Raw genomic sequence first — 17,857 nt, forward strand, 5'->3', positions numbered from 1 at the left:
CACATCGGAGAGTCGTTGAGAACATTGTCATCATAAAGTCATACATACGTACAGCTATTCCATTAATGTTCCTTTACTTCATTGTTATTTTTTTTTAGAACATAAATTTCGTTTTAGCGACGTGTCTTTTTATTATTTCATTTGAACAATGTACAATACATTCGGAGCAAAAAGGTACCTAATACGTCTACTCGAAAGAATGTCTCTGTAGTGCCGATTTGGCGAATATCGACAGCCACTCATGATAGTTCAACTAATTTTAGCAAAGCACATGAATGCCATCATACGCCTACTCTGTAAAACTCCCTGAGTTAGTAACGTCATGTATAACGCAGCCTCCTGCATAGGTCTCAACCAATAGTCCTGCATGATGCAAGTGGGTATTGTGAATTGTAAAGAAAAGCAACTCCACACCTCGAAGAACTTATCTCAAAATGAAGTAATTTTTATATCTCAATACTACTACCACGACTACTACCTCTTTGCACCTCCGATTAGCACGGTTGGCTACGAACGGTGTGCGAAAGAAGTTCAACGTTCTTAACCTTAACAACCAAATCATCGTAGCTGATGAGATTAAATACGCCTTCAAAATAATCATAATGACCATAATGTTAAGCCCTCTGCCAAACTCATGGCTACGTGGTTGCTGCCCCACGCCACGGTCGCCATGGGGGTTGTTTGACCTTACTTGACCCCCACATTGTTGAAGCGGGTTCAGATGCAGTCCTTCCACCGGAAGTGGCACGTTAAATGGCAGGTCGATTATTGCACGAGACTCAAGATCTTTTGCTTTCCGGACCCACACCTACGTTGTCCGTGCGTGTCACCTTGCTCAATAGGGCGTGATGATGGCAAAGTCACAGTTGCAGAGGTGCAGATTTGGAAAAAGTAACGCCAATTGAAGGCATAAATCCGTTATTTAAGTGAAGCACCGAATACAAGGATGGGGGGAGGGGTTACATTTCTCCTAGGATTTTTATTTTTGTCATAAGTTCAGAATTGTTTTTCCTGAGCAAAGACCATTGAGCTAATGAGTTCTTCTTCAAGGGTGCGACGCTACCACAAAAGTCACGTGACTACGGTGATCGTTGGTTTCCACTGTCTGTGCCCTCAGGCGATATCTGCCCCGTGACCTGTAAAATGTTAACTGCCTCAGCAAAATTATGGCGACCGATCATTTCTGTCAGTGACACACATCACGTTTGCCCCAGTACAGCATGTACCCGCGTATGAAGGCGTATTTCCACCAAACAAGGAGTGGCTCATGAAATGTGTACAAACCCATGCCATTGGAAACTCATGCCATACTGTCAAGAGTGAGTACATTATTCATAGTTATTAGACCGTTCACCAAACTTACTGTGATATTGAAATTCGTTTGCAGCATCTACCTTCAATAATTGCCCTCGACATACACACACACAGTACCAAGTATTCTCCAGTTGTGAACTGCATTTTACTTCGTTTTGTTTGCACACAATTTAGCCAAGTTGTGAGAGATGGCTGTGAGTTGAGGCACCCTTCATCCCGCAATGGATTGACAACTGCTGATCCTGATGATGTATTTCAATTTGCCGTGTTCTATATCCGCATGATGCAGCTGTGGCGTCTGTTTAGTTTAACTTCGGTATTTCTGAACGCTCACACACGCGAGCGTGTGTGTGTGTATATCTGTTAGTGAATGGCAACTTACCTCAAAGAGTGAAAGGCTGATGTTAAAAGAATCTCCATTTGTGCTTTTGTTAAAACCTTTCTGTATTCCTTGGTCCAGCCAGTCCCTCCAAGCTGCAATCAACACAGCAATCATGAGGACAGTGCTCTGTCTAATATTTGATTGTTATTACTTGGCTTCACTTAATCGCAATACATCTTTAAAAATATGAGTTTAATAAAATTACATTTTCTTAATACCAACTTTATTCTGCAGATAAAAAGAGCAATTCAATGTTGTCATTCGGGAGAAACAATTCAAAATGTTTTCTTCAAATTAAAAATGCAATTATATCATCTGGCTGCCACCTGATGATGCCGGTTGTAATTACTGCGAAACGTCGTAATCCGATTGGAAATGTTGTGGCTTTGCTCTCCAACACACCGGTGTGCTGTACTCGCAACGAATTGGCATGTTCTGTTTACGTGACAACCCTTACTAATTGGCTGTGTTGGGTGGTGGAAGGTTTAACGACACATTTATATGTAAGTGATCTAACCCAAAAAAACGGTACTATGGATTTCATTCCAAGGTGTTTAAAAAAATCTAACTCATGACAAAGCAGGGCTCATAACCATGGAAACACCCAAAGCCTAAATATATTATCAACGTGTGATTATGAGTGTCATCAAGCATAATGTAGATGGCAATTATATGCCAGGAATGAGAAACATCAAGAATTAAGAGCCAGACACAGTGCAAATGTATGTCGTCATATCCAGCCACCATTGTGGCCAGAGTTCAATTTCTGCTTGCGGCCAAAATCAGTGATGAATATCTGAACTGGTCCTGGGCCTCTCTCAAGGCGACTCCCTCATAATTGAGTACCTGGTACCGTGTGTAAACATCAGCATTGGACGTGGCGCTGGCCGCCTATTCCCCCTCGTGTGCTGTGCTGACCTTAATAGGTGCTCTCTAAAAGCAACCTCCCGAAGAGTCTATTCAGACTGTACGGGAGATCTTGTCAGTCCACATCTGAGTACAGTACCTGTATTATCCGGGTTTGCTGGTTGCTCAAGGATGCTGATGGCTGCTTGCAGGATGAGTTCTATGAGCTCCATAGGTGGCTGGAGTTCAGCGTAGCTTGAAGTCAATCCCTTGCTCACATTCACCAACCTGTGCATAATAAATTTGACGACGAGTCAACAAAAGCTGGTTCACACTTAGGTGAATTCACAGTAGGTGTTGCATGAGTGTCTGCAGAATAACGTCCTTGTAAACAGATCTGTTAGAGGACCTGGATTTTGTTCCGAATTTTAAGACGTTTACTGTCTGGGATGGAATTAAATTTAGAGCTAGAGTGAATTTGAGGTTACGGTTAGTGTAAAGGTTAATGCTTACATTTGTATGAATGTAATTGTCGGTATAGCATTAACAGTTGTGTACAGTATTAACTTTCTGGTTGTCAAAGTTGCATTGTGTTCATCCTGAACTGCAGAAATCATAACAATTGACGATATGCATCTGCCCCAGCATTCTTGTGGGTGCAAGAATGCATTTCATTCAAATACTTTGGTTAGATCGTGAAAATATAAATATGTTGTTAAACCCAACACCATCCGACGCAGTCGATTACTAAGGTTAGTCACGTAAATAAAACATGCCAATTAGTTACTAGTTCAGCACACCGGTGTGTTGGAGAGTAACTCCACAACATTTACAAATCGATTCCTCTGACGTTTCACTGGTAATTGCAACCAGCATCATCAGGCGACAGTCAAAATTGTGGAGAAATTCTCCTGTTTCGGTCTGAAGTAGAGGTGGGGATAAATGTGATGTCATCACTTATGAGCCAATCAGGTGCGATGACCGGGGGGGAGAGGAGGGGGGGTTAATGTAGTATTATGCATGGGGGGACCCCATTGACACTCTGGCATAGAGGGGACCCCGACCTAAGCTTGTGTTGGCTGCAAGCCCTCGATTGTCTCTTCCTGGAGAACGAGCGGCGCTAATGAAGAGCTGTGCGAGGTTCGGGCCCTACCAAGAGAACGGACACCTGGTGACCTCTGGGAGTGAGTGGCTGTGGGGGTGCGTCAGTGATGGGTCCGGGGTGAAATTGCACGGCTCCAAAATAAGAACTATTCGTATTTTTGGGTAGCATCTATGAGTGCATGTAGAATTCACGCCGGCCACTTTAAAGGTTACGATCAGCGGTGGAATGTTAATGTTACGTTCTGAGACGCAAAAAATGGCACGGCATTTAGCACAACTTTATTTTTAATTTACGTGGGTAACCAAAGTATTGAACAAACACGTCTAATTTATTCATTTTGAGAATGCTTGCAGCGTGATGGATTGATTATTTGGTTCTTTCGGTTAAGTCACGTCTAAAGATAAAATAATAAATTAAATTAAATAATATTATACGACGTCTTTAGACGTGACTTAACCAAAAGAACCAAATAATAATTCCTGCAGTCACGAAAGTTCTAAAATTAAGATTGATGGATTGATATTTACATTCCAGTTATGAAGCTATATATAATACTTGTTTTTTTTATTTATATAGTTCATGATTTTCATAATGCAGCTGTCGTTAAAAAAAAACATAAAAAAGATATCACGATATGTGGCACACCTTTGTGGCATTTGGGGAAAAGGGGAGTGCGCAGCGTCATCACACACGGAGTAGACCAATTATGTAACGCATTTCACTTGACCTGATTGACCCAGGATAAGTTTGTTCCTGTCACTTACTATAAAATGAACTAGCCTCATGCCGAAACATCTACAGTGTGCACTGTATACGGTAAGCTGCAACCACGTCTCCACGCTGCCCCCCCCCATTGTCAACGTCAAATCGAGCCGAACAGCTCGGCACGATGCTGATGCAACGTGAGTTGAGAAACACTCCTCGGTGGCTTGTGGGGGAAACAAATAATGAATCGCTACGTAAATACCAAGCCCAACCCAAAAGTCAGGGTAACTGTAGGTCAGATATAGAGGGGTACTGCAAAAAAACAAGAAGCGCAAATTGTTGGCCTCAAAGCTGTGCTTGCAGGTGTAAATGAGACTACGTATTAATGCTCATCTGCTATGTTCCGGTTATTCAAGTCACAGGTGGCAGGGAGAGGCATTTCTACTCTAGAGTACAATGAACTTTACAGCAGCCTGGGTGAGGTTACATTTTTTCTTTTTGAGTACTGCTATAGGAATTACACAAGGGTCGTGATATTTCATCCTCGTGACCGCTTTAATACCGCACCTCTCTGTGAGTGTAAGCGAGTTGCTAGCGCGCGTGAGAGGCTTGTGATTCTACTGGGACCTCCATACAAAAATATCCCAGTCCAAGAAGAAAAAAGTAAACCTCAAGTTAGCCATAAGTTATGAAAAAAATCATCATTCAGAATATTTTATTATTATTATTGCATTTTCTGCATTGGCATTTCATGTATACATTGCTGTGCATGTATTTGAACTATAAAACATACTTGTACAATTACATCTGAAAGCTAGTCTGTGTGAGAAATACAACGCATTATCTAGTGTTTTAAAGGAGTCACGGGAAAGGATTCGGGACTCTAAATGAGATGCGAGTGGCAATGGTTTCACAAGAACAATTTCCATGCAACCATTTTGAATTCATGTAGCCAACATCTCAAGTAGCCTTGCATGTTAACACGGCATATCCCCCCATTACATCTGGACAGCGGTTTTAAAACACTTCTCATGTCCTTCCTTTGAAATCGTCATCATCATCACCACCTCGGGTGTGCTCAAGAGTTGAACAAAGTCACCATTGCTAGTCATAATTTCAGCTTATATGTCCTTTATAGCTGTTCTCTCTTGGAACGGGATCATGTTGCTACTGATTTGGCACCTCTGGCAAACATTTTGACAGCCATATCATGTCAAAAATAAGATTAATGGTGGGTGTATAATATAGCAAGATGGGAATGTATAGCAGTGTAATTATGCCATAGGACTGGCCTCAACTAGTCTCATGTAATAACTTGAAAGGTTACATTTCATACTCGTAAAAAGCTAAAAAGCTAAAAGTATCACCGACTCGTGACATTGCTGATTGCGTCGTGGTTCGTGTTTGACGTTATCCTGGAGTGGAGCGGTGCCGCAATGCCTCCCGCAGGGGTAACATCCGTGGTGAGTGATACCTCAAATGATTTCTGCCCCTCCATCCCATTTCCAACTTGTACTGACCGGCATGATGAAGTATGGTCAAACGATCCCCATGACTCACGTGGCATGGATATGTCTTCATACAGCAATAGTTTTGCAAAATGCTTTTTATATTATTAGCACAAGTGTGTTGGAAGTCAATGGGAGTCGTTTTGTGTAAAGAGTGACACACTAATGAAATGTTGAATGTCCACCATTGGCTCTGGCAACCAACAAAGAGGAGCAAACGCCCCATTCTCGTTTGAGAGAGAAGGCCGAATTGAGTTTTGAAGAGCCGATGGAATAAAAACGAAGCATTGCTTGTTTGATGAAGAAAGTATTGGTTGTATTGCAAGATTCAGAGTTCGACATTGTCGATAAAAAAAAAAATGTGAAGTTACCTGACAAAAAATATCTTCTCGCCACATGCCATTCCCCGTCGCTGTTTACCCAGCGACTGGTCATTGCCTTGAAGACATTTTAAAAGCATGGGAACGTGGCGCCGCATTCCAGACGGTAAGACAACAACGATGGAACACACAAAAAACGGCCTGAGGGTTCGGCCCTGAGAACGAGTTGACAAGTTTCTCCGTAACATGAGTGGACTCATCATTGAACAAATCCTATCGCACAGTCTCAACATGTATACGGTTCGTTACAGCATGCATCGGGGTATCGGTGAAGCAGTGGATAGAGTACTGCGCGCGATGAACCCAATTAATTCATCTGAGTTCAATTCCCAGGCACGGCTAATACCAGTGGCGAGTGATCGCTAAATTGATTCCCGGCCTGCCCTTCCCCGACCCCTCGTGACCAACGTGGCGAGGTGTCAGACGACCTTCATCGAGCAATGGATTTTGAAAAAAGGCTGTAACAAAATATCACACAGTAATTTTATTTTCCAGGCCACGTCAATGCACTGTGTATGTATGGATGTTGAACTTCTGGCACACTGTACGTAGCCAAGCGTGCCAATCGGAGGTGCGGTGCGTAGGTTTCGTGTGGAGTGCATGCAAAGAGTCATACAACGATCTGTAACTTATCTATTGTAACACAGCATTAGATAAAGTAGAGTAGTATTGGACTTGGATGTGGCACGGAAGTCACATGAGCTCGTCCTAATCAAGGATTAACTCAGTTCAATCACTCCAGGGATGGTAACGTTCATTTTGAACGCTGTAAATGAGACGTCCTCCGGGCAAAATACCCAGAGGCAGCCCATGATCGCGTTAGAAAGACCAGGTGGTGGTGGTGCGCCTGTCTGTGGAGAGACCGGCGATCCGGGAGCCACAGTTTATGCCACTGGCGGAGGACAGAGTAGGATGGAAACCCTTGGCGGAGTCGCTGCCCCCCACGACCCGATTCAGTTTGGAAAAGCTGGCAGAATTGATTGATTGATTTAAATGAGACCCAATTTGTAGAACATTATCAGATCCTTTGAAGAGGCATGGGGAGGTGGAGTTCCAACAGCTGGCTCCACATCAGCCATCGCCATGAGCACTGGCTCTCTTAAGCAGGGCGACACATTGATTGATGACGTTTTTTGACCATACAGTTTTTGGAGCAATTAAAAAACATGACGAAGGTGGACCCCTGCGATTTCTCGATTAAGACGCTGCTGGTGGAAGGACCCTCACCAGAGGCAGCCGTAGAAAGCTCATCGAGGGTTTATATTGGCCTACTCTTCCAAGCTGGCCAGAGTCCCTAGGTTATGCCTAAATCACCCTTCGATGTATCCGGTGCTGTCAAGATAATAGATAGGGCCTGCTTTAAAATCGATTTGATAATCTTCTTACATAACTCGTGTTTACGCAATGCTTCCTTGCTTGTATATGCCGCCAAACATTGTGGGAACCATCGGCATATGCCCATGGTAACTGTTTAATTCCGTGGCTTTCTTTAAAATGTCTCAGATTTGCCACGTGACAAATAGCCACACCTAGGCTTTTGTCACGTACCTTTAACCCTTTTCTGTTACCCAACATCCCATTGTTAACTTGCAGCTTCCGTCAGTGCCTTTGACCAATATTTATTTTTTATGCAACCTCACTGCATTTCCACTTAAAGTACACTGCATACTGTAACTCACAATCTAACTTAAAACGACAAGTAAAATAATTTGAAGAAAACTCCACAGGAACATTATTGTAATTATTGTTTACAGTGCTTTGTCAATCCACTGCTGGATGAAGGTCTCCCCATGCTGTGTCGTGGGGGTTGTTTGACCATACTTCACCACACTAGGCATTGTGGCTTGGTGATGTCAGCCCTGGCTGGGAATCAAACGCGGGTGACCAGGTTCAAAGTGATGCGCGCTATCCACTGTGCCACTGCTCCATTTCCAGCTTAATATCATGGTATTAGTACTAAGGGCTAAAGTGTTCATTCATCGTATATATGTTTACTAAACGTATAATAAATCATTCCGGAAATTTTTATTTGTATATGTACACAAAGGGCAGGGCTGGCTAGGCCTGTCCCGTCAGGCTTTCTGGCACATGCTTACTTAGATCATTCCCTCTTGAGAACATTCGGTCATGAAACTAAACCATGTTTATTTTACCAGGTAAGGCCCACTGAGCTAAATAACTCTCTTTCAGAAGCGACCTGGCCAAAAATTATATCCTGATGAAGTTAATTTATTAGGTATAGCCCTGTGAGCCATTCGGCTCTTGACTCGGGTGCAACCGCAACAAACAAAAACATGAACAAGAAACATCTTAAAGTGACTACACGCAACAGAAAAATCCAGGAAAAAACAGCAAAGTCTTCCAGAAAAATCACCGTATATCAATGTTGTGTGCAAAAATCCCAGTGGGATGGAAGTCAAACAATAACAACCATAAGACAATTTAGATTAAAGTTATCAGTCTAACTCTGTACTACAACAAACAAATATGGCAAAACCAAAACGTTTTCGAAATAAACAAAATAAAGCTATAAAAACAATGTAACAGTGATCATAGGAACTGTGGCATATCATGTAGAAATGTATAGCAGCCAAATACTCTAATCGTGCGATGTTGATTCTAAATGTGGAGGGGAAAACCGGAGGACCCGGAAAAAAATCCACACGTCGACAAGGAGAGAGACACGCAAATTCCAAATATAGAGACGTCAGGGTCGCGATTGAACCCACGACCTCCTGTATACCAGGTAAGGTAGCTAACATAACGCCACATCAGTTAAATAACCCCATGATCGACAAGGCGTGGGGAATCCTTCATCAAGCATCAAATTAACAAAGGGTTTTCAATCATGTATTCTTACTTTCATTTTAAATTATACTGTAGTCCATGCTTATGGTATTGTAAAAGTACCGACAGATGTGATGAACCAACATATATTAAGTTCGCAGAGGCAGACTTGGCAGCAGTGAGCATCTGTGACTGTACTGCACTGATGAGTCCTAATAATGACGATGCCAGTTCACGGCTACCTGTTGGTTGATCACATTTGCTCAATATATTGATGGCAAAATATGACAAGATGACCACAATGCAGTTCTTCAGGAAGTCGTGGGCTTGCGCAATCCATAGCTTGAGAGCTTTTGTATATTACGTGCACGTTTTTGTGTGTTATTGAAACTATTCGTTCTACTTTGCCTATAATTTACTCAACTTTATATGAGACCGGGACTGCGCTATGAACCGATAAGTAATAAAACCACTCACAAGAGCACTTGGAATTACAATAGAAAGATTTCCGAAAGGAATTTTTGATAATGGATGGTCAGGAAATGCATGTGAGAAGATATTACACAACTACAGTAAGCTAGCAACTGGCGATAAAAAATTGGTCATTTAATGGAGAGTCTAAGGATCAGTGAAGGAGAGCGGCTTCTCATCGCTGTCTCTCAGCAAGTCCAGCTGGCAGTCCTCCATGCTCTCTGCCATAATAATAATAATATCTCCCTTTATTAACGTATTAAAATAATATACGACTGACAGAGGAATTGAAATAAAACTTTAACGGGAATAAATGCCTTCATAAAAATGACAAGTGCGATGTTACTCATGCCGTCCCAAACAATCGCCGTTCAGCATTTCACCCTCGGCGGGCATGATCGATCTGCTGCTGGATGAGGCCTCCTCCCCAAGCCTCACGGTCGTGCGACGCACCAATCCGTTGCGCTTGTAAAAGTACCAGCGTTTATGATCTACGTTCTAGCCGATTCAATTTCGTATACTGCAGTAAAACACTGCTAAATATTCAATCTTTGTGCCTGATTGAATTGAAGGCCAATTTTATTTCAAACTTTTTCAGAATTTCACCAATAAATGGGAAAATCCACGAAGCAGGAGTTAGCCTGAATCAAGACGATTTCACGTGTCAAATGGACTGACTCCCATCTTCATACATATGTTGGTGCTTTCTTCGTGTGGCAGTTTTGTTTTCGTAAATAGTTGTTATTATTAAAAACATTTGTAAAAAATTTTGTAGGCCTTGGTTTGTGAGAGTTTGGATGACTGCATCAAATGTCCACCAAATCGAATGCAAATGTAATTGTCTACAAAGGCCAGACATAATGGTAATTAATATCCTTTGGTCTTTTCCAGAACCTGATCAATAGTTTGCATGCAGCCAAACATAGAGAAACATTACCCTAACCCTAATATTTTGTTATTCGCTTCCCAATGATCTTCGTAAACAATGCATACGCATTTGATTAAAATCAAACCCTATGTAGTTCCTCGCTACGCCAATATTAATTAGAAGAGTAACCGAGAGTTTTATTTTTGTGTCAACATTCACGTGAAAACATTCTGATAGTTTTCCAATCATTGGTGCCATTTCTATAATCAAGCGTCGCCCTATAAGCAAGTGTTTCTTAACCAAACCAGTGGGACCAAAAGGTTACGGCCCCTTTTTTAACACACCTTCGGTAAATGGTGTTGCACCTCACACACACACACACGGCACTTGGATAGCTATCACAACTGCGAAAATACACTCTGTCCGTTTGCTAGGTCAACAGTATCACTCTTGCTCAAAGAAAATAAAACCCACAACTAACCCCTCCAGAAACACGGAGCGACGACTTTGCCTTGAGAATCAAGTGTCAGGTGACCTGAGTTCACATCACATGTAAAGGCACTTGATACGTGTTTTCATAACATATGATCTATAGAATTGTTTAATTTTTATATAGATGTTTTCCCCCTCCAAATCTATTGCAATTGTGCTATCACACCGTGCTACATCCCAAAGAATACATTTACAAATCTTGAGGAGGAATGAGCAGTGTTTGAGAATGGCTCTTCCAAAACATATATTTGAGTGGCCTTTTCTATCCTTTCCATAGTAGGGGTCATTGTTTCACGCATGCTCTGCCAAACTGAGACAGTATTTGATATTCTCAGGGCTGGAAAGCAGCCAAATTACCACTGAATTCAATACAATGGGGGTTTTTCCTGTCATACTGCATTTTAAAACCTTGCCCAGATTCAAACCCAAGATCTCAGCAATCGTAGCTCAGCACTCTGACCTCTGAGCCACATGAGGTAGAGAAGACAATTAAGGGGACATCATTACACGCCTTGTATATACACTCAGTCTACGTGAGCATGTTCGGCACATTTGTCAACCCACTGCCGGATGAGAGCCCCCCCCCCCACGCTGTGCGGGTCGTGGGGGTTTGTTTTTGCGAAAGTTCCCCAAAGTGGTCAGAGCGGGTTAGTGGACGCAGGCAGCTGGGATGCGGTTGAGTAGAACTAAAGTACAACAATAGAGTACGTTACCCTCCGCTGCCCACCACATTGTCAGTTGTGCAATATATCCCTTCACGACCCTGTACTGGTCCTCTGCAATCGTTGCTGCTGTGGTCACTTCACTACAGAACCTTCCATTGTAAAATAGTCGAGAAACTGGATAAACGGGATCCTCCGTAGAAGACAAAAAAAACGTCAAACATCACTTCGCCCCACAGCCTATAACAACCTGACCAGCCTTGGTCACCCATCCAAGCGCTATACAGGCACTATCCAGGCTTAAGCCTGCATATCTTCCGATATCGGATTCCTTTCAGGGTGATTTGGTCATAGGCGCGCAGTACAAATGATGTCTAGATTGGGAGAGGGGGGTAATGTCTAGGTAGGATAGAATAGAGAGTTCAACAGAGCCGGAGAGACTCGTAAAGCAGAAGTCTCTTGCGAGGTGAGCAGTAAGCAGAGTGTTAGGTAAGGAAGGAAAGAGCAGTATTGTCGTGAAAACCCAAATGTAATATACTTGCAGTCTCCGACTTATGAACGGGTTCCGTTCCTGAGACCTTGCTCGTAAGTGGGGAACGGTTCGTGCGTCAGACCACGATAACGCAGTGCTGCAGTTATTTGGCCATACGGCCAGTGTCATAAAATGTGTCGCAGCTCAACAAAAAAGGGAAGCATTGCTAATTTAATCAATAATGCGAAATATCGTACACTCACATGTAACAATGTGATAAATACTGTATAGTCAGCAAGTCGATGGTTTAAAATAAATGCTGCCTAGCTTGTCAATAGGGGCAAAATGAGTCACCACAATTACACATAACAACAAACTGGTGGGGCAAGTCCTGTTTGCGAAAACCGTCACGGCACACAAGGGGGTGGGTGACCATCACCACGCCTGTGACTGCCTTTGACTCCCCAGTGGCGATGATTACACACCGCACCAGGTACGTACTCATTTGAGGCCGAGTCGACCTAAGGGAGGCCCAGGTACCCATTTGACCACAGCGCCGCTAACTGCTGCACTATGCACACACACACGCACACTCTCTTCACACACACACGCACTCACTTCACACACGCACACACACACGCACTCACTTCACCACGCACACACACACGCACACTCACTTCACACACGAACACACACACTCACTTCACACATGCACACACACACTCACTTCACACACGCACACACACACTCACTTCACACACACACGCACTCACTTCACACACGCACACACACACTCACTTCACACATGCACACACACACTCACTTCACACACACACGCACTCACTTCACACACGCACACACACGCACACACACACACACTCACTTAACACACACACGCACTCACTTCACACACGTGGGAAGCTGGGACTCATTCCATCTCGCAGAGGATCGTTCCACTGACAAAAATTGTTCTGCGGTTCGGTTCGCACGTGCGAGTTCCCTTTCGCAAGTCGATGGTAAAAAAACTAAACATCTCATGGAAGCTCGTTCGAAAGTGCGGATGTTTGTAAGTCGACGACTTCCTGTAACGGGATCTTTTGTGCAATCATTTCTGATCACTACACGAAAGAAAAGCTAAATCCAGGAATCGAACCTATGCTCTCGGCGGTAATGGCTCAGCACAGTGACCTCTGAGCCCCTGTACCACCTCCCCTGCTGTTAAGTTTTTTTCAATGGTATATTGTTCCCATGTTCTAAGTTCGTTTTGCACAAAGTCACACGCTTACACTTACTCTGAATTAACACGGTCGATTTAGTAATTAACGTGAACATGATTTACTCACGCTTTGATGCCCTTGAGGCTTGCAGTCACACTGTCCAGGCTGCTCCATGCTTTAGCGTCAGTCAGTGCCATCAGAATGGACGATGCATCCTTAACACCTTGCCAGGTGTATTCACTCTGCTTCTGAACTCCCTCCAGCATCAATATGCCGTCCTCTATCTTCGTGAGCATTGACGAGTTCACATTTAACAGCAGATCCATTATCTAGACACAAGAAAAGCGCTCTCAGATTAAATTGTGCGTGAGGCATTACGTTCTAAGGACACAGAATCGGTGACTCAAATTCGTTTCAAGAGAGAGGCAGGGGCACAACCACCACGTGGATGACATTCATGATAATTGTGCTCATGACGAAACCCGTGTATGTACAGCAGCGCACAGATGGTGGTTCAGTACTCAGTCAATAGCCAGTAGCTGTGTAAATGTAATACAAATTATAGTTTGGTAGAAGTCTTATTCCTGATGGAGTGGGGCAGAGTGTGGGTTGGAGAAGCAAGCCAATCCCTGTAACGCATGGAGCCATGAGCCATGAGACGCTGAGATGACTCCAAAATGCCCACAATGCAACAGTAGCCCTGCCGTGGGCGATAACTTATCAGGTCTATTTCGTAGATTCATAAGAGCCAATGACATCACCTGGAGAATTGCATGGTTCGGCAAAGTTTTTACCAAAGGCAACGTGTATATTTCAAAACGGATGGGTAATGCTGTGATACAAATATTCGTGAAACTGTTACAAACATTTGGAATTGATATGGATAAGGTGATGAGTCTCTGTGCCGAAGAAAACCAGCTCCACACGTCCATGGGTTTCAGTTGTCAGACAGAGAAAACCTATTTGCTACGTTAGAAAGCAGACAGTCCACTGTTAAAGTAATTGCAAAGAGACCTTCAGTGCCAAATATAACAAAATGGGAAAAACAATGTCTCGCATCATTCCTGCTGTTTTGCACATGCGCGCATTGCAGCACCATTATACAATTAATTACCTTGGTGACGTTGAGGGCTGTAACTGTCTGGTTTAATGTGTTCAGTCCTTCCACCAGCAGGGACTGATCGCTATTGCACCAGCTTTGCATGGTGCTGTTGAAGGTTGGCAGCAAATTGGCGATGAAGTACTTCAGCTCATAAATGCTGAGCTGGGATGACAGGGCTGTCGTAATGTTCTCAGCCATCCCAGTCAGCTGAGAGCACCAAAGAATCTTCATATTCTGTGCAAAAATCATCCCATCCTGCCCCGTGTACAAAAAAACACCTTTTAGAAATCAACGAAGGTACATTGTTTAGCTGTGTACATGGAGATTGGCCAACGCTTGACATCATGGGCTAGACAGCAAATTAAGAAAACGCAAGCCCAATGCAAGTAACCAACTGGCGTAAAAGGAACGACTTGATGCCTGGCATGACCTATATCAGGTGAATGTGCTACTCATGCAGCTTGTAACGGATGGACAAAAGTACTGGCAATGGATTATAGATGCTATGTCACAGATAAACATTGCAAGCGTACTTGACAGCCCTGCCAATCAATTGCTGAAGCTCCACGCCCCCAGCCCTGTCAGTGAGTGTGGGGTTATTTCTCTACACGTTTAACAACGCTTGTGAGTGAAAGTTAATGAGGGGAGGGGGAAACTGGTTAGAATCAGTTCAAATAGCAATCGCCACTGATGCAATTAGGGAGGTATTCATCCAGCAGTGGATAGCCAATAGCTGCTGATTATGATTTTGCAGAACAATGCTACTGAGTTCCTATACTACCTATAAAACTCCAGTCACGTGTTCTGGTTTTGGTAGTGTTATTATTATTATGATGATGATTAAAATGAATCGATGTTTTGCTTACCGTGTTGAAGCCGGTGGATGACAACACGCGTCCAAGGAGAGTGTGAGACAGGTTTCTCCACAGAGCTGGGTACTCACCCAGCTCTGTGCCATTGGTGGCATCCCACACTTGGGTGAAGTTCACCTCTACGGGAGCAAGGCCACGTGAGAGAGAGAAGGCATCAATCGTCGGTGTTCAACATTCACAGTGTGCACGTCTACAGAGCGTGCACGCAATGCACTCGCGAAAGCATTGCAATCTAACGTGACGACGACGCGCCAAATGGCAACGGTTTCAAAAAGCAACTCTGCAATGTTCACACGGAGAGCCGACAATAACCCTCCTTTAGCTTTGATAAGCGCTATTAATGTCACAAATACAGGCGACACGGCACCTGCAGAAAAATGGTGGAGTCAGCGTCACATCTTGGCACGCACGCCTCGCTGTACTCGTACCAATGCATTAGGAATGTTGGGATAGAGTATTTACAATGTATTAACATTCTACACGAATGTTACATTTAGGGTAATCGAACAAAGCATATACCACTAAATCAGGGCCTAGTCCTCTTGTGCTTGAAGGCGGATAATATGATGAATAATCTACTTCAAGAAGCTGCTCCTTGGTCACCTGAGGTTAGGTAAATTCCACAGATAATGACCACAGATGATAACCACAGAATTGTACAAAAATTCTGTGTTGTTTCCTCTTATCCATCCACAATCTATAATAATATGAGCCAAGAATGTCTGTGTGTCCCACGCGTGACGTCACTCCACGTCGACCAGCCCCCCTCATTAATAATCATGAACAGGTTATGTCCTCCACATGGACCCCCCCTCATTAATAATCATGAAGAGGTGACGTCCTCCAAATGGACACCCCCCTCAATAATAATTAGCAAGTGACGTCACTCCACATGGGGGGCCAAGGCGCCTCCTCCCCCCTCCTCGGCGTCAACTCACCACCCTCACTACAAAGGCAGAACCCTCACGTCACGCGATCTCCGTGACGCTGTTGAGACATCGAAGTAAAAAGGACGTCGTGATGAACAAGGGATTGTAACCTTAAAATTAAATAGGTCTGTGTCACCGCACCCTTACAAACTGCACACGAATGGATGCAATGGAGATCACGTCGCGGTCTGCTCTTCGCTTGCAAGTTTCAGATTTACTGCAATACACACGTCGTCCTTGGATGGGCAAAAGGCTAGTCTATAATAACTTGACACATTTGGCAAACTCGTGTGAGACCACTGCCAGGTTAATATGGGTTGGGTAAATCCTATGAATAGACGCAGATAATATGATGACTTTGCCGAGACTTCGGGGTTACTTCTCTTGCCTACGCGTTTGCACGGAAAAGCGGAAAAATACACACGGATGTCACTGTGTCACAATTTTTTTTTGTTCATGGGTAGTAAGTGTTATTTCTTAATTGCTTATGCCTAAAAAGTGCACAAAATGGCTATTATTCCCCACAAACTTAGCTTTTGTGACCAGGACAGTGATATTTTGAAATATACCTATTTTCAAGGAGAAAATGTGGTGTGCATTTGTGTCATTCCTTCACATAAAGTCCTGGTCACAAAAGCTAAGTTTGTGGGGAATAATTACAAATTTCTATACTTTTGAGGCATAAGCAATTGGAAAATAACACTTACAACCCAAGAACAAAAATCGTGTTACATAGTGTAATGAGACAGTTCAATGGATTACTTAAAGGACGCAGATAATATAATAAATCGGTAATAGGATTGTGGATCAGAAGAGTTTCACTGTCATAAATTACTTTCTTCGCAAACCCATTCCAGTGATTCATAGTTTAACAAAAAGGCAAATTCTGTTCCTTTGTTTGTTTTAAACCTTCTACAGATAACATCCAAATTGAACAACATTGCACAGTAGAGTGCATACAAGGCACAACCTTGTATGTGCAACGCACCGAGTTGGCTTAAGATGCGGTCCACGTCCTGCTGCAGCCTCGGCATTTCTGCGTCCACCGTTTGCCTGTGCAGCCGCACCAGCTTCATCGTCTGAAACACCATGGCCTCGTCCGGCCCCGTGCCTTGGTACAGTAAAGACCTGCGCGCGGGCAAAGAGGGCAAATGCCCCGCTGTGTAAGTGCCACACGGAGTGGGAGGGCGGGCGGCGTGCGTGCATTAGGGGGTACAGCTTGTGCATCTACCAGTCATCTCAGTCAACCAACCCATGGCACCTGCTGGGTCTGTCCCGAGGCCTCCTGTCAGCGGACCTCCGACACTTCACGTGGCCTCAAAGTGCACCTGGCCTGGCACAGGCGCCGTGGTGACGTCACCGTCACTTGGTGACGTCACCGTCACTTAGTGGCGACTGGGGGTTATTGGTAGAGCTGCCCCCGTGGAATGAGAGGCGCCGTTACCTCAACCGCTGTCCATCCCTCATTATACGGAAACTCGATATACGGAATTTCGCTATAACGTAACTTGTAAGTTAGGGAACTCATTCGATATGCGTTATGTTAAATTCGCATTTAGGGAATTTTTAATCTTTGAATTATAAACAGGAAATTATTGTGGAATAAAAATTGAACAATGCACCCTGTCTGTCGTTTGTCCAAATGTGCATTTCACCAAAGTTTCGACCGGTTTGGACCTTTAGAGTCAGATTTGTTAAACAAATGCTCTAAAAAAATCAAGCAAAAGTATACACATACTTAATGT

The 17,857-nt window shown here is 43.6% G+C and overlaps 1 protein-coding gene across 1 annotated transcript in view; it reads right to left on the bottom strand.

Annotated features, from left to right (window-relative positions):
• LOC144721071 (uncharacterized) overlaps positions 1–17,857 on the bottom strand; it is a 120,288-nt gene that overhangs the window by 91,704 nt on the left and 10,727 nt on the right. Inside the window, exons 5-10 of the mRNA XM_078598405.1 lie at positions 17,101–17,240; positions 15,178–15,302; positions 14,324–14,566; positions 13,336–13,538; positions 2,703–2,830; positions 1,697–1,788 (exon numbers count right to left, since the gene is read on the bottom strand). Of these exons, the coding sequence (XP_078454531.1) occupies positions 1,697–1,788; positions 2,703–2,830; positions 13,336–13,538; positions 14,324–14,566; positions 15,178–15,302; positions 17,101–17,240 (931 nt within the window). The remainder of the gene's footprint in view (positions 1–1,696; positions 1,789–2,702; positions 2,831–13,335; positions 13,539–14,323; positions 14,567–15,177; positions 15,303–17,100; positions 17,241–17,857) is intronic.

The sequence above is a fragment of the Lampetra planeri genome, chromosome 10, assembly GCF_965212315.1.
Source record: "Lampetra planeri chromosome 10, kcLamPlan1.2.h2, whole genome shotgun sequence".
In the NCBI taxonomy this organism is placed as follows: domain Eukaryota; kingdom Metazoa; phylum Chordata; class Hyperoartia; order Petromyzontiformes; family Petromyzontidae; genus Lampetra; species Lampetra planeri.